Source organism: Diaphorina citri, unplaced genomic scaffold (assembly GCF_000475195.1).
Source record: "Diaphorina citri unplaced genomic scaffold, Diaci psyllid genome assembly version 1.1 scaffold518, whole genome shotgun sequence".
Taxonomy (NCBI): Eukaryota; Metazoa; Arthropoda; class Insecta; order Hemiptera; family Psyllidae; genus Diaphorina; species Diaphorina citri.
Genome location: NW_007377952.1, coordinates 110993 through 138341, shown reverse-complemented (window position 1 = coordinate 138341; position 27349 = coordinate 110993). Strand labels below are relative to the sequence as shown.

Here is a 27349-nt window from a genome sequence, read left to right as displayed (position 1 = left end):
ACTCAATAAAAAAATTCTAACATGTCTACAATTATATTAACAAACTATAAATTTTACAATTAAAAGTAATGTGGGGTATATCAAAACATGCAATAAGCAATTCAAAGACATTTTAAAAATATTATCAAGACAATTTTTATATATATTCACAAAATACATTACACAAATAAATATTTTACAAAATGAGTAGTTGAAATCTAAATATTGAAGGCACCTAAAATATTTACTTATTGCATTACAACTTAAAATATAAATAAATAACCTTTGAAAATTAGTTTTACTTAGAAATTTATCTAATTGATTTGAAACATTTACAGCATAACGCCTATCTCTTGTGCTAAATAATAGAATTGTTATGTTTGAATTATACTATGTATTGTTTTGAAGAACCTAGTGTTGACACCTTATTTCAACTTTCGATCACACTTGCATCAATTATGTCATTGACAGCATACAATCCTTAGGATACGTTGCCTCTTATCTTAAGCTCCATTGTTTCGATACATTCTTGTGACATCATAGGAAATCCTACCAGTGGCGTGCTATTACTAAGGTAACAATTTGACTAATGTCATACCATTAGCCTCAGCTGGGAATTCCACACATAGTGAACGCATAACTTAATGAACTGTCTTTGGCGCATTAGATGTTTACACATAAACCTCCCGCGTGTTGAGCATTAAAGAAAATAATAACCTTATTCGAACCAAACTTATTGAACGAGAGAACGTATGATTCAGGAGAAATGAAAAAGGAGAAAAAAAAAATCAATATCAGGAAGTAATAGAAACAAAATCTTTCTGGAACTGTGTACATTTTAGTAGATAGATATAATTAACCATATGTTAATAGGAGCAGGTATTCTTTGTTTTGAAAGAAAAGTGAACAATGGAAAAAGTGAAATTATCATTAGACACGCCACTGGCACAAGTTATTAATCTACACATCTCTGTTCAAATCATAATTATTGTGATTTCTTTCATTAATCTTTTGTATCCAACAATTATAGTGTGCCACAAACAAAATTGGTTATGAAATCTTTTGAGAGTACCTCTAAAATCCTTCAGGCAAATTATATCACCTGTCCCAAATAAGAGAGGTGATAAGGTGAGTGTAGGATGGAAATGATGCCTACTCTAAAACAGGATACTAGGCCTGGGCCTAAAATTTCACAATAGAGACACATAGGTTTTCAGGCTCTCAGTCTCGTGAGGACAATTGAGTAGCTACTTGATTCGCGTAGCGACCAGTGGCGAAATTACCAGTGCAAAAAGATCATTGAAATATGGAAATTGATTGAAAAGAAGGCACTTAGTAATGTTGTGAAAAAGTTCCGCTTTACCACAAAGAATTTGAGATTTGATTTTTTTTTGTGGTGTATGTGTGAGGACAATTGACGAAATAACTGAAAAACCAATAAAAAGGAAATAGGTCAAATAATTCAAATTTAAATCACCAAATTCGACGATGGAATGTTCTCTACATATTCATTAAACATTTCCAAGGAATATGACCTTATACATAAAAGCGTTGTGTCTGATATTAAATTTTCATGTATTGTTTTGAAAAGACCATTTATCTGATCGGTTAAATTCTCGTGATATCAAATACAGTAACATATTCATACCTACTCATATTTGCAGTATGTTGAGGAAAAGTATCAAGTTTCCCGTAAGGCTGCATATTTTAAGAGATCTTTTAAGACATTAAATAAATAATTATACGTTGGGGGTATAATTTAAACTGTTACAAGGCATAACATTGTTAACCAAGATGGAGTTTCACACATTTAGAGTCTCTAAACTGAGGTAGGTACTAATTATACAAATATTTCTATTCTATACGTAGTTAACATAATTATTACCAAGACATCAACGGTAAAATTCCCTTTTAGTAAGTAGATTTAAGAAAACTCTTAAATTGCTAGCAATAAAAACACCTACTAAAGTGCTAATGCCAAAGAAAGGTCAGCAGAAAAACATTAGACTTACTGTAATGGATTTAATGAGTTTTGTAAAGTGACATTAGTATCCAAGCCTAATATAAACAATGAAGGTTACCTCACTGACGCGTGCTATATTGGTAGGGTGAGAAAATAGTATCTGACGATGACGAATACCCTAATTCCTAGGTAATGTCTCTTGAATGTCATTACTTCATTAGTTATCGGTTGAAGGGTACCTTAGATTTCCTTTTAGGTAGACACCTACATCTAGAAACTGGCGCGATGTGATGCTACCTCAGGAAAGTCCTTACCTACAATTCTAAATTTTTCTCTCTACAAGGCACATTATCTACATTTTTACCCAATACGATGAAGAAAAACGAATACCCAAGTGAGGTCTCAATCTTTGAAGTGCCTACAAGGTACCTCCAATTATAGGGTATCCTGGTCGAAAACACGTCTCCTATGGACTTAGACAAATTAAGTTATAATGAAGAATACCTATGTACTGAAATTTTTGAATACAGTTATATATGTCAGGAAAAATGCAAGAATTTGTGGGAAGGGCTTCTTGAAACTTAACAAGAGACGAAACGATAAAGAGGGCATACCTTGAGTTTCAAATCTTACACCTTCTGTAGCTTGAGGTTAGAGGTATATCTGTGTGACAAGTAGGTACATACTCTTTCAAATAATACATATTTTATGTAGGTAACTACTTAAAACTCTGCATAGTCATCTTAGGATAGTTTTGCGTTTTACAATTTCATCTCAGAGAATCCACATGCTTAGATGAAATCTGAATGATTAATCTGCAGTAACATACTTGGGCAATAACCCAAAATAATATATTCAGCACATTGTGAGCTCATTATAAGATTAAGAAGTTAGTCAAGTATGAGGAAAATCACCTCAAGGAGTAAAGGTGTTGTGCGATTGGATAAGACGAATACCCAAGTGAGGTCTCAATCTTTGAAGTGCCTACAAGGTACCTCCAATTATAGGGTATCCTGGTCGAAAACACGTCTCCTATAGACTTAGACAAAATGTTATACCTAAGTTATAATGAAGAAAACCCATGTATTGAGATTTTTGAATACAGTTATATATGTCAGGAAAAATGCAAGAATTTGTGGGAAGGGCTTCTTGAAACTTAACAAGAGATGAAACGATAAAGAGGGCATACCTTGAGTTTCAAGTCTTACACCTTCTGTAGCTTGAGGTTAGAGGTATATCTATGTGACAAGTAGGTACATTCTCTTTCAAATAATACATATTTTATGTAGGTAACTACTTAAAACTCTGCATAGTCATCTTAGGATAATTTTGCGTTTTACAATTTCATCTCAGAGAATCCACATGCTTAGATGAAATCAGAATGATTAATCTGCAGTAAAACACTTGGGCAATAACCCAAAATAATATATTCAGCACATTGTGAGCTCATTATAACATTAAGAAGTTAGTCAAGTATGAGGAAAATCACCTCAAGGAGTAAAGGTGTTGTGCGATTGGATAATATAATCCTAGAGAACTAACTTTTTTGCATTCAATACCCAAGATGTTTGGCTGATAACAAAACTGATAACATCAGGAATAGAATGAAAAGTATGCTATAATTAAACTGAGGTGGGTACTTGGTAAATAGTGCAATTAGTACATTGCCAATTACTTAAATAGTGTTATCTCCTTCCTAATGAGAATTAAAATAATTGCAGCCCAGTGTATAAAATGCTAGTAACAAACAAATGCCTTTTTCAACAAACGGCTGCCTGGACTGCCTACTAGAAAGTGAGATTCCATGATCCTAGACAAAAGTACAACGACCAAAAAATGAAAGTAAATTATGGATCATTGGTCCCTATTTATCTATCGTATGGTACTAGTGCCAACTGCCAACAACAGTGAATTAATTTATTCCAGGGTAATTATTACTGATTTATTTTCCAGATATTTTCAATAATTTCCTTATAACAATAATTAGCAAGGGGTCATTGTTTCTTCCAATGCAAATGCATTCATTTCCTGATTTTACATCTTCCATTTTCCTGCTTTCAATATACAAGGTTGGTTAGTTTTTCCTGGAATGGTTTTTCAAGGTGTTCTAACACTTGACAAGGTGTTTCTACTTTTGACATTATGTAATTTTATCTAGTTCTATTAATACATTATTCATAATGTGTACTACAGGAAATCGGGTACATATTAGAAATTCTATGGTCATCGAAATTACAATCATACATACAGGGGTGACTCGAAAATTTCCATCAATAAGAGAAAATGTAAGGCAGAGAAATTGTGCGATGAAAAGACAAATTAAAAGTTCAATTGACGAATATTTGCGAAGTTGGTTCCAAGGTTTCAGGATCTGGTTTTGTAAATTCTAGGTCTTCAAAAAAGATAGCAAGGAGGATTTTTGGACAGAACGAAGCTTTCTGTCTTCGTGGGTTAGCAAACATTGTGGATTCAGGATATCTACCTATTACCTTCGGTTATTGGGTAATAGGCACTAAATAAAACCATGTAACAAGAAGATGTTCATAGGAGGAAGTACCACGGAGCTAATTTTTATTATATACTCATATGTAGATGAAATTATAAATAATCAATCATTAACGAAAAATTTCAACACCTAATTCTTACATCACTATGATATCAGTCCTATGAAGTCTAGATACGTAATTACGTATACATACGAGATTAGTTTTAAGATACCTATTACCTACTGTTCCAGACAAATTTTTGGAAGAAGGTGCAATGGAACAACTTTGTGCTAATGGAACAACTTTGTACTGATGGAACAACCATGTAGTTCTGAGCATAAGTCATTGATAGATATTCTAATATCTACAAATTCTTTTTCTATCTTAGATTCTTGGAAGGAGAAAATTGGGAAATTTTACCGAAGCAATGTAATGGAAATAGGCAAAGTGACGGTTCTTGATCATAACAGTATATTGTGACCACCCTGTAGATACATTCATTGCACCTCCGAGTCAATAGTACGTGTGTATGACATTGGGTAGTTCACATATGAAATCCAACAATGAGTTGTAAGTTTTAAGGAACCGACTGCACTAAGGGCCAGACACTCATTGGCTCTACAAGCTAGAACTAAACTAGCGTCACTAATAAACTAGGTATTCTTAACACACCATCTAATATTTATATCCTGAACGGATAATGTTTGTTCTCGGAACGGCTGGCTTTCTCCTATCCTGTCTTTTCTTCTCTCTTGGATTTCGGAAGGATAAGACCTTAGCAGTTACAGTTCCCTCTATCAAACCTCAAAAAAAAAAAAAAAAAAAAATCCAAGTTTGGTACGAAAATATACAGTAAATCCTATGAGAACTATCTGATAATTTATTATGAGGGATGATAGAGAAGATTCCTTTCTGTGGATTTTTGCTGTTTTTCAGCATTCTACAAGATGAGAAAATAAAACGAACGGAAGATCAAGTTCCTGACAGTAAAGAAATGTCTGACCGATTCATCCGTTCCGGATAAAAGGTACATGTACGCACCTATGTACTTGGCTACCTTTGCTTACATAACACGATTATATTAATAACATAATACAATATAATACATAGTTATGCACGTACAGCACCTTCCTCCTTCAGATTGCCAACAGGCGAGGAACATAAACCTGTGATTAGGTATGTGCTTTTTTCCAAGTTTCTCATTAACACCTGATTTTCTTAACTTTGAAGTAAAAGAGATCATAAACAATAAAATCAATTTAATAGCCTTTGCCAGCGGCCGAAGGCCGCATTTATGTCTCATAACATAATACAAAAAACAGCGGGCGGAGGCCGCATTATAATTATTTTAACTCAGCTTGTATAGCCGGCCTTGCCAGCGGCCGAAGGCCGCATTATATTTATATTTTAACTAAACTTACATTGCCGGATTTGCCAGCGGCCGGAGGCCGCATTGTCTCATGTATTAATGACAAAACAAAGTACACTGGTCTTGCCAGCGGCCGGAGGCCAATCAGATAGACACAATGTGTTCATATGTCATATGAATTTATGGGCATGAACAAATAACACTACTTACTTTTGCCCCGTTGCAAAATTACCAAAAATCACATCATAGGTACCTACCTATAACTTCAACTTTTATACGAAATACCCAAACACACCGGGGATTTAGCTCTACTAACGGTGATGCGTTAGATTTTTTTTTTCACATGTTCTATCCTTTTTGCTTTCTGTGTCTTTTTCCTCCATCTCGTCTTCACTGATAGTGGGTGATAAAACATATTCTTTGCTGAACTTAACTGATATATTTGTTGCCGACATGTACCTATTTGGAATCTGCTGATCTGATATTTCCAAACTTTTGTATATTTTGTTATTCTAGTACTTCACACGTTACACCTTATCACATGCATTACAGGCAACTTCCAGGTTCACAATATGACCTAGCATATTTTCCATATGTACCTATGTTTCTAATGACGTCACTTTTGATTGCTCAAATGTCCTTAAAATTAAATGTACATACTTCTTGCGAAAAGCTGTTTTATACGCTCCAAATTAACGTCGTGTTTTGAAGCAGACTTTAATAGCTTTCTTTCCAGACAGTTGACTAATACGATAGGCTCAGTTCAATCCATTGAGAAGAATAGAGAACAGTAATCACTTGAACTATAATATGTAGTAATATTTTAGACTTATATAATGATTTCAATTCACAACTCCCCTGGCATAAAGAAACATTAAGAGTAAAGATCTTGGTCAAGGATTACCAGTAACATTGAATGAACCTAGTCATGAAATCAGCGAACCTTCTCAATCTAAGGTAGGAGTAGCACGTCATATTGTACGGGTCCATGATTTTATATTCACCGGTATAACGTCACCATGTTCGTACGAAAGACATGAAATCAGAACTAGGGTAAGGTCAGTTTCTATCCGGAATTGAAAACATGGAATAAACGAGTGCGAACCTTCTCAATCTAAGGTAGGAGTAGCACGTCATATTGTACGGGTCCATGATTTTATATTCACCGGTATAACGTCACCATGTTCATACGAAAGACATGAAATCAGAACTAGGGTAAGGTCAGTTTCTATCCGGAATTGAAAACATGGAATAAACGAGTTACCTACCGGTGGATCGAAGATTCGAGGACGATTGGTATTTGGAAAAGTGACCGGCCAGACACTTTAGTCCCTAATTGGTGTTGTATGTGAGCAACCTCCTTGGTCGAGTGGATATCACACTAGGCTTGCACGCAGGAGGTCCGGGTTCCCGGCGTGGCCGAGGTTTTTTTTCGGCTCTGTGCTTGGAGTTCGGGGTGTACTCAGTCTCGTGAGGACAATTGAGTAGCTACTTGATTCGCGTAGCGACCAGTGGCGAAATTACCAGTGCAAAAAGATCATTGAAATATGGAAATTGATTGAAAAGAAGGCACTTAGTAATGTTGTGAAAAAGTTCCGCTTTACCACAAAGAATTTGAGATTTGAGTATGTGAGCAACCTCCTTGGTCGAGTGGATATCACACTAGGCTTGCACGCAGGAGGTCCGGGTTCCCGGCGTGGCCGAGGTTTTTTTCGGCTCTGTGCTTGGATTTCGGGGTGTACTCAGTCTCGTGAGGACAATTGAGTAGCTACTTGATTCGCGTAGCGACCAGTGGCGAAATTACCAGTGCAAAAAGATCATTGAAATATGGAAATTGATTGAAAAGAAGGCACTTAGTAATGTTGTGAAAAAGCTCCGCTTTACCACAAAGAATTTGAGATTTGATTTTTTTTTTGTGGTGTATGTGTGAGGACAATTGACGAAATAACTGAAAAACCAATAAAAAGGAAATAGGTCAAATAATTCAAATTTAAATCACCAAATTCGACGGTGGAATGTTCTCTACATATTCATTAAACATTTCCAAGGAATATGACCTTATACATAAAAGCGTTGTGTCTCAAAGTCATTGTAACATTTTGTACCTACATACCTACACAATTTCGTTACAGTCTTGGTACCCACAGACTATGTCACAATGAAATCTTGCTTATGACTCAATTGAATTATTTGCGAAATGAGAACAATCGTAAAACTTTGTGAATGTATTCTTCGGTATGAGTTTACATAAACTCGAGCGAAATCCTTTAGACATTAAAGAGCAGGGTCCGTCAGATTACTTATATCAATAAAATTACAAAAAATGGTTTAGCACTTACCTACAAGTCGGTCATAACTCTGCTGGTAGTAGAATCTGCTGAAGATGAGAATACTAAGGATGCTAGACCTCGTACAAATAATCCAAGCTTCAGGAACACATGAAAGTTGTTGGATAAGAACCACAGAAATAGGGCAAGGAATATGCATCGAGCTGTAATATGTAACGCGTACATAACTTTCATCTTCTTCCTGGCGCTTTCCAGACTCTCTGGTGATTCCTTCATAAGGAAGTAGCGAGCTCCATATACTGCTTTCTCAAAGTACTTGACAATGTCAACATTGTCATTTTCCACACAATACTGCACTATCTCTCTTGCATTTCTCTTGGGTCTGGTTTGGTGCAGGTTCCCATTCTTGAACTCCCACTCATTGTTGGCATAATATTCGAACACATCGAAACCTCGGTGGATTCTTTCCTGAATTCGCACAAGACATGGTTTATTACCAGATATCAAGATGACGGCATCCAGAAAGTAGGCAGGGATCCAGTGAAACAGAAGACAACAGATGAAGTGTGTCAATCGGCTTTGTGTCATTGTACCCCCAGGGTACCACAAAGTGCTGTTGAATGGGATCTTGGATGTAACAATATCTTTGCCGATGTCACATATCTCCTGCCATGTGATTTTGTAATCTTTATTTGAAGTTAAATTGCACACACTTTTTCTCTCGCTTTCTTTTGAATTTAAAAAGTCCCAGGTGAATAGAAAAACACCATTGATGGCAACATCTGCAGGAAGAAAATCTGCCATTCCCGTGTTTTTACAGTACATTGAACGAATGACACCTTTACCAGCGCCTATTAGTAATCCTGTGGGTCCGTTAATGTTATCAGTCCATCCTGGAAGAGGCTCCTTGTAAATTGGCACTACAATACTTGGTCTAAGGATCATACAAGGCATTCCTAGCTCCATGCACTCTGCCACTAAACCTTCAGCTAGACATTTAGTGTACGCATAACTGTTTGGGAATTCGCCCAAGATATCTTGTCTAAACACTTCCAAGTCTTCTTCTTTCATGGATTCTGCTCTCAAAATGACTTGATGTGGATCATCAGGAGGCAGGTAGGTTCTTTCCTCAAGAACTTTTTCACTTGGGTGGCAATATGCTGTCGAAATATAGGTAAAACATTTCAAGTTTTTCATTTGTTTACTTAACTCCAACATATCTCGGGTACCTCTAGTATTTAAGATGACGGCAGTTTTGATAGGTTCATCAAAACGAATAGTGGCAGCTACATGGTATACAATATCAACGTTATCGATCAGCTCTTTCTTGTCTATTTCACTGATGCCCAACTTGAGTTGTGTAATGTCACCAGAAATCACTTGGATCTTCTGGAGGATACTTTTTCCTCGAAGTGTCTTCAATGCATCAAAAACAGGCGACTCGAAAAGTTCTTCAACTCTCTGATTGGGAGTTTTTCCTTTTTTCGTTCTCATGAGGAGGTAGATTTTTTTCACATTAGGTTCTAAACGTAAAATTTTCTCAATTAAAACTTTGCCCAGAAATCCTGAGCCACCACTTAAAAAAATGCTTTTATTTTCATAAGTTTTGGCAATACGATCCGGTAGTGCTTGTAATTCCTTTGGTATAGTCACCAAATCTGGTGCACCACCTATGTTTTTCATTTTGATTACAACTTAAAACCGTGACTTACGAAAAGAGTCAAACAAAAATAATTTAATATTTAAAGAACGTAAAAATAAAATCAAACTTAGAAAAAGAGTTTTTAAACTGAACTATTAATGCACTAGCTCACCACGAGAACACAAAGAGAATGATCTTACTAATTGAAGGGATAACTAAAGATTAAGAGCCGACAAGTCTCCATAAGATCACTTCATGGCTAAATTACCATGCGTCTGGTGGGATCTACTCTCCCACTCTCTTGGTTTAAGTTTTGGTATTTCTGTATTTTACTAGTTCAAGTAGGTACAGTTGCCTTACCAAGTTATTACTCAAACTTGATAATGTTCAATGTCAAATCTTTTCATAGTAAAGAGAATTTGTATCATGATTCATCAAATGTAGTATGGTCTCTATGTACGTACCTCTTTTATTATTATGTATTACCATAATCTAATCATTATTATGATTTTATTGCTGTTGTCAACGTTTTGTGATATAGGAGCTGTTATATCACAGGACTGAAATATATATATATTATTAATTTTTCTATACCTACATCTAGGAAGGCACATTTCAAGTTCCACAGTGATTTCGTTACTGTTTTGTAAAGAATAAGTTCGGTATCTCAACTTTTAAAGTGGATTAACAATATTTTGTAAGTATCAAGCTACTTTTTTACAATTTTAAAACACTCCCAAATTTCGTTTAGCTACCGAAAAAAAGTCATTGCGCATTAGATGTTTACACATAAACCTCCCGCGTGTTGAGCATTAAAGAAAATAATAACCTTATTCGAACCAAACTTATTGAACGAGAGGTAACGTATGATTCAGGAGAAATGAAAAAGGAGAAAAAAAAATCAATATCAGGAAGTAATAGAAACAAAATCTTTCTGGAACTGTGTACATTTTAGTAGATAGATATAATTAACCATATGTTAATAGGAGCAGGTATTCTTTGTTTTGAAAGAAAAGTGAACAATGGAAAAAGTGAAATTATCATTAGACACGCCACTGGCACAAGTTTTTAATCTACACACCTCTGTTCAAATCATAATCATTGTGATTTCTTTCATTAATCTTTTGTATCCAACAATTTTAGTGTGCCACAAACAAAATTGGTTATGAAATCTTTTGAGAGTACCTCTAAAATCCTTCGGGCAAATTATATCACCTGTCCCAAATAAGAGAGGTGATAAGGTGAGTGTAGGATGGAAATGATGCCTACTCTAAAACAGGATACTAGGCCTGGGCCTAAAATTTCACAATAGAGACACATAGGTTTTCAGGCTTTACTTGGGTGACACAATAACAACATTCAACGGCAAAATTCGATAGAATTGTAAGTCGTTTTCTTTTATCCTACTGGAATCATCGATCAATTAAAAATTCATCTATGAAATTTCAGATAAGTTTTTCAACCTATTTGTAAGAAAATCTGTGTGTCTCACCATGTCCATCTAAAAACTACTGACTACACAAAAGCAAATGTACAACATTGGTCAACAAGAGCAACAGACTCGCTTTTCTATTGAGCCACGAATAGACTAATACCTGAGCTTGAATTACCAGTCAAACATACCTTACAACATCAGTAGAGAGCAAAAATGTACATAAGCCGTGTTGTTATGTCTTTTTTGAACTCCAAAACTGCACGAGTTATTTTCATGAAGGACTCAAGGGGTGGGTACTGAAGATGTAACAGACTCGCTTTTCTATTGAGCCACGAATAGACTAATACCTGAGCTTGAATTACCAGTCAAACATACCTTACAACATCAGTAGAGACCAAAAATGTACATAAGGCGTGTGGTTATGTCTTTTTTGAACTCCAAAACTGCACGAGTTATTTTCATGAAGGACTCAAGGGGTGGGTACTGAAGATGAACCAGCATCTTCTCTGCCGATGGACTATCACAGTAGTTTGGTATCTTCAAGATCACAGCGATCCTCTCTATACCACTTGACATCTGGGTCAAGTGCATCAAATTTTCGGAGGAATCAGGCTGTGTAACTCCAAGTGAACTTTGACACTCGCCGAATCAAGTACTGAAATGAGACAGAAACGTCACAAGGATTAGTAAAAGTAAGCGTACTTCCAATGGTCCTATATTCTTATAATTTCGGTAAAGTTACAAGCGCTACATGCTTCAAGTACTTTTATGTTATGTAGACATTTTACATAATTTCTGGATTCATACCGACGTGACAGTCAATACATTAATTAGACCGATTATGGAGTTCAAAAGTCTTGGGACGATCAGAACAGGTTAAGTTATAGGGAATAGCCGCGGGAGACAATAAAAGTAAAAAAAAAAAAAACGGAAAAGAAGTTTACATATTTAAATTACTCGTGTGTTAACAAACTCTCAAATATTAAAGAATATGTAAACAAACCTAATACAATGCGCGTTAAAGTTTTGAAATTAACCTTCGAATAATGGATTTTATTTGTCGAAGTTGTGAAAGAGTAAAGAGGATTTGGATTGAAATTCTTTTGTTGGAGATGTCGTGACGTATCATTTGGTGACACTGTTTATATTACTATAAGAAATATCGACCTACTAATCGGGATTATTTGGAGAAAACTATGATCGATAGAGAAAAGATTATGATAATGGAACTTTTTAATAAGGCCCAAAGATTCCTGTAAAACCTTCAGACTCAAGCCACCTGTAAACAGGTGTACCTACTTATTTACCTACACACAATGAGTACTGTTTTTAGAATAACAATGATGAATCATCTGTAATTGATGACCAAGCTGTAAGGTATACGTGTTTCACTTAATTTATGTCTTTACCCATTAGGTCCTAACAAATTTCAGTCGATAAATTCCACCTTTTCTAGAGTGTTTGCAGTGCATTTATTGGTCAATTGCTTAGTCCTAACTTGGGAACCTCTAAATGAACTGTAAATATACATAGTAAAGTTTTAGTGTCAATACCAACATCTCTGAGCAACTTTTTCTCTCTTCTGTTTCGAAACACTGGATCTGAAATATTTTTATTTATGGGTGTCCTTGAAAACCACGTAAGAACACGTAGGTATTTGATTCTTTTACCAAAAGCTATTACCTATCTGTATATAGACTGGAATATCTATTAAAACTGAATTAAAACTGTTGCTTACACATGTTGCTACTGTTATACAATATACTACATTCCCAACGGCCTCAATATTTCCAGGATACTCTGCTCTATCTGAAGAACATAACGCAGTATAGCACCAGAGCACATAATCTGAATCTCCTGGAAATTCCAAGACATAGGACTCAGGACTCAGGTATATGGTAATTCTTACCATGTATCTGCAGTTAGAAATATTTGAGGTTCTTACTTATCTATATTTTTTAAAAAAAAAAAAAAAAAAAAAAGAACAGGCAGATTACCTACATGTGAGATCATTGTGGTGGCCAAAGGAACCAGTGAGAGTTGATCCTTTTTAAATAATTTAAATTCCTCCTTTGTCTACATAGGTATGTATTTTCTCACATTAATTTTATAAATATGTACTGTCTTAAAGTCGTGTAATGTTCACTCCAGATTATTTTTTTGGTCCTCGTCATTATAAGTTGGATGATGAGGTGGGTTGTTTACTTTTATATCCCTGTGTGGTAAAAAAAAGTCCAAATATACATTTCTGAGGAAATTGGCGATACTAATAATGAGGAAGCACTCAATAACAATAATCAAACTTGAAAAGCTCATGGTGTCCTTCTGTCACAACACATTGCTTTCCCTTAACCCGCGATTTAAAATCACGTGATGTCTGAGGTCTCCCACCACCAACCAGGTGATGAAATTATTATTACCCAGGGCTAATATTGAATCATGTGAGAATTGGAAGGTTGACCCGAAATATAAAATACGTCGAATGTCTTTATTATGGTAAGGGGGAAAATCTCTTATTAACTAAACTTAAGCAGATTTAGAACTATTTGGGTAATTTTATTCTCAAACTTTGATTACCTACTTTTAGAACCTTCAAACATTCTTTTGATTTGTCTGAGTACTTTGAATTAATAGGTTGCGTAATATTAAGGACTCCACACTAAAAGTTGCGTCGCGTCGTTGTAAATTTTATTGGCAATTTCATTGGAAATAAACTGTACCTACTTACCTACAATTTGTTAATGGCAATTATTTGCAAATGATTGAAATAGTGGAACATAAATGGAAATGAAGGCCATCTGACAATTAAAATGAGCTGTCAGGTGTGGTCAGAAAATAGTTCCTACACAAGCCAGAACAAAAGACCAGGACTGGACGAAGAACACTAAAATCTAAAATATTGGTTCCATAAAAATCCAAACTCACTACAATATACTACATTCCCAACGGCCTCAATATTTCCAGGATACTCTGCTCTATCTGAAGAACATAACGCAGTATAGCACCAGAGCACGTAATCTGAATCTCCTGGAAATTCCAAGACATAGGACTCAGGATTCAGGTATATGGTAATTCTTACCATGTATCTGCAGTTAGATTATGGAATTCTCTTCATAGGAATATAAGGGACTCACAAAGTCTAGGAGCATTCAAGACCTCCCTGGTGAAATATCTCACAGTGGCTCACAGTGAAATAAAAATTCCGGAGGAATTGGTGGGAAACACAAATAATGTGATACCTACAAACCTACATGTGTTGATTTCAGCAGCACTCCCTATTTTTTTTTTTTAATTGATATCGACAGTATATAAACAATGTTTACCTACTTATGTATAATTGTATATATCATAAGGTCATGAATTTCTGTACCTAATACCATGAATTCTGTGAAAATGAACCTGAATTTGCGATCACATGTATTTAGGGCGAAGACTTGGAATTAAAACCTTTTGATCTTTAAGGGACCATCAATATTGACATCTTTACATATGCAAACAAAAAAAAAGAGTCCAAAGCATCATGTGATACGATAGTCGAATTGCTATTGGAAAATGCCATCGCAGCAGCCTAGGAAGACTGCTTACTTACAAGGAAAACTGACAATTATTTCCGACAACCATTTCTAGATTATCGCAATCTAAAGCTTCTGTTTCTTAATGAAAAGAATGATAATGCATTTTCACTGCCTGTTCGCCTTGGTCCTATTATAAATATATGCTGGTGATCACTGTACTCTAGAGTCTAGAAGTCTTCAAGACTCAAGAAGTTTGCCACGTAAAAAGCCGTAAAAAAAAAAAAAAAAAAATGTTCGTTGTTCTTGGTAAGTATAATGTTTAGACCTACATGACTACCTTTCTCATGGACAGGGATCGTCTCATTTACTTATTGAGGAGAGATGATTGCATCACTCCTACAAATGAAATATGTAAGTATGTAAGGTGGGAGATATTCATTCGCATTAGCATAGGTTGCCTGTGTGATAATTCAGTACAATAAAGAATAAACATATTGGCGATACAAGAGCACTAGACAGTCTCTCGAAAATGTGCAGATTCATATTGATAAATGAACCTCTGATATGAAAATTATGGAGTAATCCCATGAATGAGTACAATAAACACCCAGTATCAAGATAATCTAATCTTCCATCATATTACTAGGTACCTCACTAATAATATATTTAGGCAATACCTTCCAAATTATGAAGATATAGATAGTCATGTTTGTAATTGTAGGTACCTAAATACCTAATGTACTTACAGTGTGGGCCGGCAAGATTAACATCTTTATAGCTAATTTTTACGACTTCCACTGTGTTTTGGATATGCATGCTTTTGCTTATGACTCAATTGAATTATTTGCGAAATGAGAACAATCGTAAAACTTTGTGAATGTATTCTTCGGTATGAGTTTACATAAACTTGAGCGAAATCCTTTAGACATTAAAGAGCAGGGTCCGTCAGATTACTTATATCAATAAAATTACAAAAAATGATCATACGAGTATTTAATATAGTGGACTGATAAACAATGTCAGAGAGATGTACCTTTAAATTCAGAGCTTTTATTCTAGTTTTTTTTTTTTTCCTTCAGATTTCCAGAAGCTTCTAAAACCACTCAGATCTGAACAAAGCGAGAAAGAGAGAGAGAGAGAGAGAGAGAGAGAGAGAGAGAGAGAGAGAGACCAACATGAAATAATACAGAGATATTGTAAAATGGCCTAATGTCCCAAGTAGATAGTTATGGCTTAAATGTTAAGAGAAAATGAATATCAAATTGGCATTAAAGATTTTGTCAATAACACGTGTTTAAGGCGATCAATCATAATGAAAAGGTTGCGGTGCAATTACTTGGAATCATGTGGTCAACTACTAGTCAGCAGTTAACCACATTTTAAATAGAGGCACATCTTATAAGCTTTAAATCGAAATTCCAGTGAATTGACTAGATTCATCTTAGCACCACAGAGTAGGTGCCCTACAATCTACAATGCAAAGAAAAACGTCATCTCATAATGATCTACCGTTGTTGAACAGATTTTTTCAATCCACTAGTAAGAAACATTTTTCGGCGTAGTTCTAAAGAAAATTTCTGACGTAACACAATCGATCCTTTATGGGTCAGTACTAGTCAGTAGTGGTTGCACAACTGCTTTACTTAGCGACTTCCTTTTCATATAGGTATTCAAATGAGGTATAAAGCAACGTAGTTCCAAAGGTAAGTTCCTCGAATTACTCAGCAAATACCTTGGACTATTTACATTCTGTAATCTGTAGGTACACATTTGGAATTAAGTACAAACATGTCAACTAGTTTTTGAGACATATCTAGGTATGTATTAAGTTTTTGGTGATTTATTGATTCCAAATCAAGTTGAGAGTCATTTTGTTATGAATCAATCGATAGGTAAAAAAAATCCAATAAAATAGACAATATTGCTAAACTGGCAGTCTAAATGATACTCAACTAAATTTTAGAAGTACCGTCGTAGGGGGATAGATTGCCCATATAGGGGTAACTTTTCCCATCATTGAATATAAAATGTGGCGCCATCTCACGAATTTATTTTGAACAAAAAAGATTTTTTTGGGGGGGATTTTTCTTGTTTACATTATGTCGGACCCGTGTGAGGCGCAAAAATTTGAATTTGTACGCTCAGTTCTCGTAAATTTCAGAAAAAGTGGTTGATTGTAACAACAATAGCTCTCAAATATCTCATGATACTGACACCACCATTACCCCACACCTGCATCAAGGAACTCTTAGTGAGATTAATATACCAATATGATATAACTAACGAAAATAATGAAATTCGGATAGAACTATACTCAGATTACTATGGGCAAATTTTCACTGTGGGAATGTCCGAAATATCACTAACAAAAGCCCTAAAAAATAATTTTTAAAAAACTCTTTTTTTCTCTTCTCTCTATTTTTTTCCCCCAAACTCACAGAATTAACATAATCAAATAATCACACATGTAATAAAGGAAATTCCAGTTCCTCTGTATTTAACAAACTCAATCCAATTCCAAGGACAAGCAATGGATACAAAGGTAATAAAATTAGGTCACTGTCCTTATAATCTGGAGACATTTCCCCCAAAGATCCATTTTTTTTGTTCCTACCTACTTTTTTTAGGACTTGCCACGATAATTTCTTCATAATGACTTAATTACCTTGTAAAGTAAATCATACCTTTTCGGAACGAGCCCCTAGTCTTTGACTTAACATGAACCTTATTCACCCTTACTACCCATATGAACCCACAAGTTCATCTGAACAGCCAGCCTAGTTAGCTTGGTTGGTAGTGCGTCTGCCTTGGGAGCACTGGGCCGCGGGTTCGATTCCCGCCCGGGAAGGATTTTATCCTTTTTCGTTACAGTCTTGGTACCCACAGACTATGTCACAATGAAATCAATTAGTTGCAGGTAGTAAATCTATGCTATCTTTTAAAACACATCAATTTCATGACCTAAAAGTCATTAATATTTTATGGAAAATAAAAACCATACTCCCATTTACATTTTTCCCCCAACATCATAAAATGAATTTTCTGTTACCTCTGTAACGTAATTTACTCATGGTTCACAATGAAATCAATTAGTTGCAGGTAGTAAATCTATGCTATCTTTTAAAACACACCAATTTCATGACCTAAAACATTGCAAGATAGAGGTCTAAGTCATTAATATTTTATGGAAAATAAAAAGCATACTCCCATTTACATTTTTCCCCCAACATCATAAAATGAATTTTCTGTTACCTCTGTAACGTAATTTACTCATGGATCAATCAAATTCTGCTAATAGGTACTTATATTTGGCTATAAACAACATACAACTTGACAATCATAATGTTTACCAATGCCTCATGGGTAATTTTGCGTAGGTACACAGGTTCCTAGCCATGTAGGTACATACAAAAACCTTCATGCATCCTTTTATTATTGCACAATACATGGGCAAGCATTGGACGAAAACAGAATACGGATGATAATTTGCCGGAGGAATTGGTGGGAAACACAAATAATGTGATACCTACAAACCTACATGTGTTGATTTCAGCAGCACTCCCTATTTTTTTTTTTTTAATTGATATCGACAGTATATAAACAATGTTTACCTACTTATGTATAATTGTATATATCATAAGGTCATGAATTTCTGTACCTAATACCATGAATTCTGTGAAAATGAACCTGAATTTGCGATCAGCCCTCCCTTTTTTTTTTTTTTTTTTTTTTTTTTTTAATTGATATCGACAGTATAAACAATGTTTACCTACTTATGTATAATTGTATATATAATAAGGTCATGAATTCTGTACCTACACCTTGGCCGAATATCTGTGAAAAATGAACCTGAATTTGCGATCACATGTATTTACCATCAATATTGACATCTTTACATATGCAAACAAAAAAAAGAGTCCAAAGCATCAATCATGTTGACATCTTTACATATGCAAACAAAAAAAAAGAGTCCAAAGCATCATGTGATACGATAGTCGAATTGCTATTGGAAAATGCCATCGCAGCAGCCTAGGAAGACTGCTTACTTACAAGGAAAACTGACAATTATTTCCGACAACCATTTCTAGATTATCGCAATCTAAAGCTTCTGTTTCTTAATGAAAAGAATGATAATGCATTTTCACTGCCTGTTCGCCTTGGTCCTATTATAAATATATGCTGGTGATCACTGTACTCTAGAAGTCTTCAAGACTCAAGAAGTCTATAGAGCTTACGGTTGTCCATACTATGTAGGTCCTACAATATCATAGAGACATAGACAAACACAGAGTAGATACAATGCGAGTAATTATGAAATTTTTCTTATTAACTTGGTACGTAAAAACATGTCTTTCTTTTGTAGGTATATCCTAAGGAAATTTTTTTGACTGATATGTTCTGATATGTATATATTTAAAGACATGTGTTTTTAAAGGATATGTTTTTCAAGATTATAGAACTTAAATTCTCTGAAATTGAAGAGTGATTATTTAAAATACGTTACGCATGTTGTGATGTTTGCTATTTAAATTTCATACAGCCTGCGTGAGTACTCAGTTGACGTCTAAATTTTCCGAGAGGCGTATTTTCATCTTACGAATTGAAATTAAATTCTTGTAATGACGCCCAATACGATCATACCTATAATTTCCCCCTTCTCTTCTTCCCAATAAAACATACCTATTCTAAACTAAGCAACAAAGGTGGTTATCATGTGCCAAATTTAAATCGAATAGTGTATAAACTGTATATACTGATATAATCAAATAGTGTATATACTCTTTGGAGGAGGAAAAAAATGGTTTACAGTTTTGGCATTGAGAATGGTCGATGTCCTATCAAAAACTACTGACCTAATCCAAACACCAAATGGTTTTGAAGTTTTTGAACTCGTAGAATGAAAACAGTTGCTCCGATGAGAAGAAAAAGTTCCACTTAACTATTCCAAAGTTTTGCAACGTGGTCTCAAGTCATCAAGGTGAACATCTAGTGCTCCATTCTTCAAATGAAAATGATAAAAATTTTACGTTATCGATTCACCTACTTTTATTTTTATTTTACTCAACAAAGCTCGATCTACTACGAGACTTGCACAATTTTTTCCACTTAACTATTCCAAAGTTTTGCAACGTGGTCTCAAGTCATCAAGGTGAACATCTAGTGCTCCATTCTTCAAATGAAAATGATAAAAATTTTACGTTATCGATTCACCTACTTTTATTTTTATTTTACTCAACAAAGCTCGATCTACTACGAGACTTGCACAATTTTTTCTCAAAAAATCTGGTGTGAACATCACACGACTTTCCTTATCCTATTGAATGATGCTTATTTGAGTGTTCTTTTACCCTAACTTTTACAATATCTCTAACCGTTTTGTCGCTATAGCTGAAAACCGCCAAAAAAAACGGTCGAAATCTGTCCAAAAACTGTCAAAATACCAAGAAATACATCCCTTTGGCTACAATATAAAATAATCCACTCTTAAATATGTTAAATAATAAAAAAGTTGTGACTGATTAAAGAAAAAATGCTTAAATGTTGGGCAATCTATCCCCCACTTACGGTACACTTGTTTCAAATAATTAAAGGAGAATGTTCCCACTTAGGCACGACACGATTTTTTTCCGAACGACAAGCGGGAACGGTTCATACACACTTACGCTCATACATGGGGCAAAGTAACCCCAGCTATGAGGTTACTTTGCCCATGACTTTATGTAAAAAAAAAATCGTAGAAAAATAAAGGATCAGGTTAAAGTACATATCAGTCTTAGAAATACATCCCTTTGGCTACAATATAAAATAATCCACTCTTAAATATGTTAAATAATAAAAAAGTTGTGACTGATTAAAGAAAAAATGCTTAAATGTTGGGCAATCTATCCCCCACTTACGGTACACTTGTAAAAAAAAATCAAAATTTCAACCGGTTTTTAGTGACCATCTCAACATCACGAGACTAAAAGTTACGTCAATGTTCAGATTTTAATTCAGAGGTCTCGTGACGAAAGCCCCCCATGTCCCTGACCTAAGTTCAGATACAGGAGAAACTGTGGGCATGTTATCTTCCCTCTAGGTGCTATTATTTATTTTGTCTGATGTAGAATAAATTTACCTATCTCTTAGTCCTAATACCTACCTCGGTGGTGTAGTGGTCAAGGCGCTCGCCTGGTAAACAGGAGGGCGTGGGTTCAATCCCAGCCGAGGTATGGAATTTTATTCTCAATATAATTTTGAGAATTTGACCACAATAATTGTAGTAGCCTACTGCTAAAGTAAAGGGACTTTTCAGTCCTATGCGAGCAGTATAAATAAGCACTATTATTATTATTAATATTATGTTGTTAAATTTGATTAGGACAACCACAGTACTCTCAGGGGCATCGAGGATAAATCTTGTTAATCCTATCCGAAAATCTGAATAGGACTGAAAATGACGAGCTATCAGTCTAAAAAAGATCTCGTATATTTTTACTTTCCTTAATCCTTATCCTTTGGGAAGGAAAGTAATGTAATCCGCTGTTTACTTAATAGTATTTTAGCCAACACCTGAGAGCAGCCCAAGACGCGTTTCGTTCTTATTTGAACTCATCAGTTAGACATAACTCTCAGGTGCTGGCCAAGAATTTGGAAGTGTTATTTATACTAACTTCAGAGATGGAAATTGTGGAGAAACGAGAACCTGGGTTGTTTTCTATGTAAGATTATTTTTTGGTGTTGAGTGTTGTTGTGAGATGTGAGCGCCACAGTATATTAGGAAAAGGGGTATGAATTCGTATAAATAATAGAAAATTTAATAAGACATCACACGGACCAATGGCTGAAACTTTGGATTTAGGCTCTAGGGACCTCAAAACGTGTTTTTCCATTAAAAACTGACCATCGAAAATTTGACCCGATTACATTACTTTCCTTCCTATAGGATAAGGAAAGTAAAAAACATAAATGGTTTTTTTACCCTATTCGTTTATTCGAATTCTACAATATTACCTATTTCCTGTCTCAAATACCTAAACGTGTGTAAGATGGGTTGAGGCTAACAGGTAAATCTTACTTACACCTAACTGACCTATTACAAAAAACGTAGGAATAAAAAAAAAAATAAATAAATAGGTTTTTGCACTATTCACTCGTTCATTCAAATTCTTCAATTATTTTTTCAAAGCTATAAATTTTTTGATAATATTTTTTTTTTTTTTACTTTCTGTTACCCCTGTGTGTGAAGGCGGGGTACAAAATTGATTTCTAATCTTTTTTGGGGTGGGATGGATTTTTGTTTATTTTTTGTGGCACTTGATTTATTTTGGGATTAGGAAAAGGGGTATAAATTCGTATAAATAATAGAAAATTTAATAAGACATTTTTCAACCCGTGTCCTTTTCTTCAAAAATTATAATTTTATCTCCCTAGACATTCGCATGATTAGAGATCACATACAACGTCAGAAGACGAATAAAAATCGTACCTAGTGTAATCACAGATAAATACGTGCGCCTAACAGATAATATGTATTCTTCTAAATTATTGCTGAAATATTTTTGCACGCGAACTATACGATGAATGTACTGAGCAGAAGCGGAAAACAAATTTCACGTTGAGTAACCATTGCTCAGAAGTTTGTGAGTTTTGACGAAAATTATGAAATCTGATAGTTAAAATAGTCTGCCTCTCTTCCATGTATAGGACGCTAAATCTAAAGAAACCTTCTGTCTGCACTCAGCGTAAGTAGGGTCTATACATATATATATTTTATTTTTTTTTGCGATCAGAATGGAAGAGTCTTGTACACTTGCAATAATTACAAGAACAGAGGACGGAAGTGTCTAGTTAACTCTAGTTTTTAAGATGAACGAAAATAATGAAATTCGGATAGAACTATACTCAGATTACTATGGGCAAATTTTCACTGTGGGAATGTCCGAAATATCACTAACAAGAGTCCAAAAAAATAATTGAAAAAAAACTCTTTTTTTATCTCTTCTCTCTCTTTTTTTTTTTTTTGTTATTGCTCAGAAGTTTGTGAGTTTTGACGAAAATTATGAAATCTGATAGTTAAAATAGTCTGCCTCTCTTCCATGTATAGGACGCTAAAACTAAAGAAACCTTCTGTCTGCACTCAGCGTAAGTAGGGTCTATACATGTAATTGTTAAAGATCCATTAGTTTCTAAGCGTGTGGCGTAGACTCTTCTCTGAGCTACATGGGTATCGGTAGTTTTATTATGATGAAACTTCGGGGGCCCTTGAACTGGAACCAAACGTGGATATGATTATGTTACTTACACCATAAAGTACAGGGTGGCATAAAGATCCATTAGTTTCTAAGCGTGTGGCGTAGACTCTTCTCTGAGCTACATGGGTATCGGTAGTTTTATTATGATGAAACTTCGGGGCCCTTGAACTGGAACCAAACGTGGATATGATTATGTTACTTACACCATAAAGTACAGGGTGGCACAACCACTTGACTATATGGATTTAAGAGGAAAACATGGAGACGAGTAAAAACAAGGAAGAGCTTTGGAATAAGAAACAACTTTTTTTTTTCATATTAAGGGCTCAAAGAGAAAACACCCGATATAAGGGAGTAAAACCTTCCAGTACCCAGCGAGATGAACCACTTGACTATATGGATTTAAGAGGAAAACATGGAGACGAGTAAAAACAAGGAAGAGCTTTGGAATAAGAAACAACTTTTTTTTTCATATTAAGGGCTCAAATAGAAAACACCCGATATAAGGGAGTAAAACCTTCCAGTACCCAGCGAGATTGTAAATCATACCTTTTCGGAACGAGCCCCTAGTCTTTGAATTAACATGAACCTTAAACCTTATTCACCCTTACTACCCATATGAACCCACAAGTTCATCTGGACAGCCAGCCTAGTTAGCTTGGTTGGTAGTGCGTCTGCCTTGGAAGCACTGGGCCGCGGGTTCGATTCCCGCCCGGGGAGGATTTTATCCTCAACGGATAATGTTTGTTCTCGGAACGGCTGGCTTTTTCCTATCCTGTCTTCCTTCTCTCTTCGATTTGGGGACGATAAGACCTTAGTAGTTACAGTTCCCTCTGTCAAACCTCTTTAAAAAAAATCCCTATCCTGTCTTCCTTCTCTCTTCGATTTGGGGACGATAAGCCCTTAGTAGTTACAGTTCCCTCTGTCAAACCTCTTTAAAAAAAATTATCTGGACATTCATTTTCTACAACCCATTCCGACATTGCCGAATTTATTTCACAGTGCACAGTGAAAGGTTCGCAATTATTACGACTATGGATATTAAATTCATGGTTCCTATTACTCCACATATCTAGACACTCAGACGTATTTTGGCAACCAGCATATTATACACGCGGTGTTGAGACGTTTCAATTTAACAATTTTGACATACTGACATACATTAGCACCCGAATGTAACCGAAATCTTTCCAATCTGACATTTATGATTGATGTAAGAGTGTGGGTTGGAGGGGGGTGGAAGTGCGAGTAGGAGGAGGGTATACTCGTAGCTCTGCGTGGTGAGTTGGATTTTTCGTGGTACATATTTGAACATTTTTTTTTCTTTTTTTTTTAACTCGACGATTTTTCATGTACCCTAGCTTGATTTTTTCAACGCGATGAAACACGATCAGAATATCCGGTTTGGGTGAAATTTGACCATTCTTCCATTTCCGTGTTCGTGATATATGCATGGTGGATGATGGTGGTACCTTTTTCATGGAGTTGGAGGAAATGTTCAGTCCGTGAAGGAAACTTGCTCACGCTCCCCCTTGGGCCTTTGGGGGGGATCAGAGACCCATTTCCTGAGCGAGGTCTCTAGTGTCTAATTCACTGAACTACTACGCTTTGACATATGCACGGAGTCTCTTTTTTTTCCTTTTTTTTCTTTTTTAGGATGAGGAAGGGACATGCATTAAAACACGAAACAAATAATTTCATTTTGTTCTCCTTTCACAATACCCAAACATGCTCATAAAATATCTTACCTTTTGTTCACATGTCATGATTCTCCTGATAATTATCACTCAATGAAATGACAGCTTCCAAAGTCTCATCATAATCAGTCTTATCCAGGGATAGGAAAGCTGGCAAGGATTTGATATTGACTTTCTTCACTGCCGCGTGTAAATCTGACAACATGGTGCCTGAACTCTGGCAACAATGTAAACCTCCAAGCACTGGGACGTGCTTGACACCTGACGGGTTAAAAGGAAAGGATTAATTAGGGGGTTTTCCTACTTCTGTGGTGCAGTGGTTAACGCGTTGGACTTTGAACCTGGATGTTGGTGGTTCGAGTCCATGTCAAGGCATAAAATTTATCTAGGTGTGATAATTAAGGAACGATATTTGTGACAAGCATTTAAGTATGCTTAACACAGTTACTTAAAAATTGCTTTCCCCCTCCTCCATTTCTGAATCTTGTTACATCTTTAAATTGGGGATTGAGTACAATCCTGGATCGACTCAAGTATTGAGTAGAGCTTGGTCATCGAGTCCATGTCAAGGCATAAAATTTATCTAGGTGTGATAATTAAGGAACGATATTTGTGACAAGCATTTAAGTATGCTTAACACAGTTAAAAATTGCTTTCCCCCTCCTCCATTTCTGAATCTTGTTACATCTCTAAATTGGGGATTGAGTACAATCCTGGATCGACTCAAGTATTGAGTAAAGCTTGGTCATCGTTTAATGTCAATCCCAAAATAATCCGAATAGCTTACGTACGTACTGGATATTACTCCAAGTAGTCTAAACAGGGTATATAAAGAAATAGCAAAGGTTGAATGCAAAGGGCAACCACTTGTAAAGTTTGTAGCCAAAACCAAATGTCAGCCCTAAGCAATCGCCCTAGCCTAGTGATGGCTGATTGAGAGACTGACAAAAAACACCAACCCCATCTGTACATGGGAAAAGTTGGTCATCGTTTAATGTCAATCCCAAAATTATCCGAATAGCTTACGTACGTACTGGATATTACTCCAAGTAGTCTAAACAGGGTATACCCTAACCACACTAATCTCAGTGGTGTATTGGAACCACACACTGTTAAGGCCCGTTCCCACTTATCGTGAGTTTCATCCGATTTTTTCCCGAATGTACTGTAGGCAATGTAATTTAAATGAGAGTGTTCCCACTACACACAACACGATTTTTTTTCCCCCGAACGACACAAAATGTCCCTGCAGGCAATGTAATTCAAATAATTAAAGGAGAATGTTCCCACTTAGGCACGACACTTTTTTTTTCCGAACGACAAGCGGGAACGGTTCATACACACTTACGTTGTTTGATGTCATCCAAAGTCTCGTTCACACAGCCGTGGGGGGAAACTGGCTTGAGGAAAACATCCGGGAATGGATTCACGGTTTTGATTGGCTGCGAGGAACTGTACACACGATGCGCGGTGCGCGGCATATCACAGGAGAGGTAATACTGAAGCAGATCGTGCGGTGAGGAACAGGAGTAGGCTGGATTGCTTGAACGATCCCTGTTGTTCATGTCTCTGTCAATAAAAGAAGAAATTTATTGAAATTAAATAACATGAGTATTACTTTCCGTTACGGTTGTGGCGAAATTGCGCATTTTCATAAAGTAACTATACATAGACGTAAGCTACCCGCCTACTCATACATATTAACCCAAACAGAGTGGGGCTGGGAAACATCCTAACCACACTAATCTCAGTGGTGTATTGGAACCACACACTGTTAAGGCCCGTTCCCACTTATCGTGAGTTTCATCCGATTTTTTTCCGAATGTCCTGTAGGCAATGTAATTTAAATGACAGTGTTCCCACTACACACAACACGTTTTTTTTCCCCCCGAACGACACAAAATGTCCCTGTAGGCAATGTATGGCAAATGATTAAAGGAGAGTGTTCCCACTTAGGCACGACACTTTTTTTTTCCGAACGACAAGCGGGAACGGTTCATACACACTTACGTTGTTTGATGTCATCCAAAGTCTCGTTCACACAGCCGTGGGGGGAAACTGGCTTGAGGAAAACATCCGGGAATGGATTCACGGTTTTGATTGGCTGCGAGGAACTGTACACACGATGCGCGGTGCGCGGCATATCACAGGAGAGGTAATACTGAAGCAGATCGTGCGGTGAGGAACAGGAGTAGGCTGGATTGCTTGATCGATCCCTGTTGTTCATGTCTCTGTCAATGAAAGAAGAAATTTATTGAAATTAAATAACATCAGTATTACTTTCCGTTACGGTTGTGGCGAAATTGAGCATTTTCATAACTATACATAGACGTAAGCTACCCGCCTACTCATACATATTAACCCAGACAGAGTGGGGCTGGGAAACCACTGTCACACGCTTGTCCAGATGGTTACCTCTCCAGATACTAACCAAGCGCAATGTTGCTAGACTTCATTATCATACATATTAACCCAAACAGAGTGGGGCTGGGAAACCCAGTGTCACACGCTTGTCCAGATGGTCACCTCTCCAGATACTAACCAAGCGCAATGTTGCTAAACTTCATTGATATATTGGGAATTTAGGATGAGGAACTGGTGTATTCAACATGCTATCGCCGCTGGATCTTGCAAGATTAGTACTTTCTCTAACCTGGCAGCCTACATAACAACAAACGTACAACTCACTATGTGGGAAAATTCGATGTTTGAAATTATTAGCATTAGGTTTTTTGTTGTAA

General features: G+C 35.9%; 2 protein-coding genes and 1 long non-coding RNA gene across 3 annotated transcripts in view; all 3 read right to left on the bottom strand.

Annotated features, from left to right (window-relative positions):
- Positions 1-335: 335 nt before the first annotated feature.
- Positions 336-11051, bottom strand: LOC113467656. The gene is made up of 2 exons (XR_003391648.1): positions 10523-11051; positions 336-662 (listed from the first exon to the last, which is right to left on the bottom strand). It is a non-coding gene; the product is annotated as an uncharacterized LOC113467656 (long non-coding RNA).
- On the bottom strand, positions 8107-10077 carry LOC103509662 (fatty acyl-CoA reductase wat-like). The gene has a single exon (XM_008474287.3). It carries the CDS (start codon positions 9766-9768, stop codon positions 8137-8139), a length of 1632 nt encoding a protein of 543 aa, XP_008472509.1. The 5' UTR covers positions 9769-10077; the 3' UTR covers positions 8107-8136.
- A 584-nt stretch (positions 11052-11635) lies between the features above and the next one.
- The window catches only part of LOC103509661 (protein misato), a 35505-nt gene continuing 19791 nt past the window's right edge, over positions 11636-27349 (bottom strand). The window contains exons 7-10 of the mRNA XM_026823948.1: positions 26619-26839; positions 25957-26175; positions 24660-24869; positions 11636-11817 (exon numbers count right to left, since the gene is read on the bottom strand). Coding sequence (XP_026679749.1) covers positions 24667-24869; positions 25957-26175; positions 26619-26839 — 643 coding nt within the window. The 3' untranslated portion in view covers positions 11636-11817; positions 24660-24666. The remainder of the gene's footprint in view (positions 11818-24659; positions 24870-25956; positions 26176-26618; positions 26840-27349) is intronic.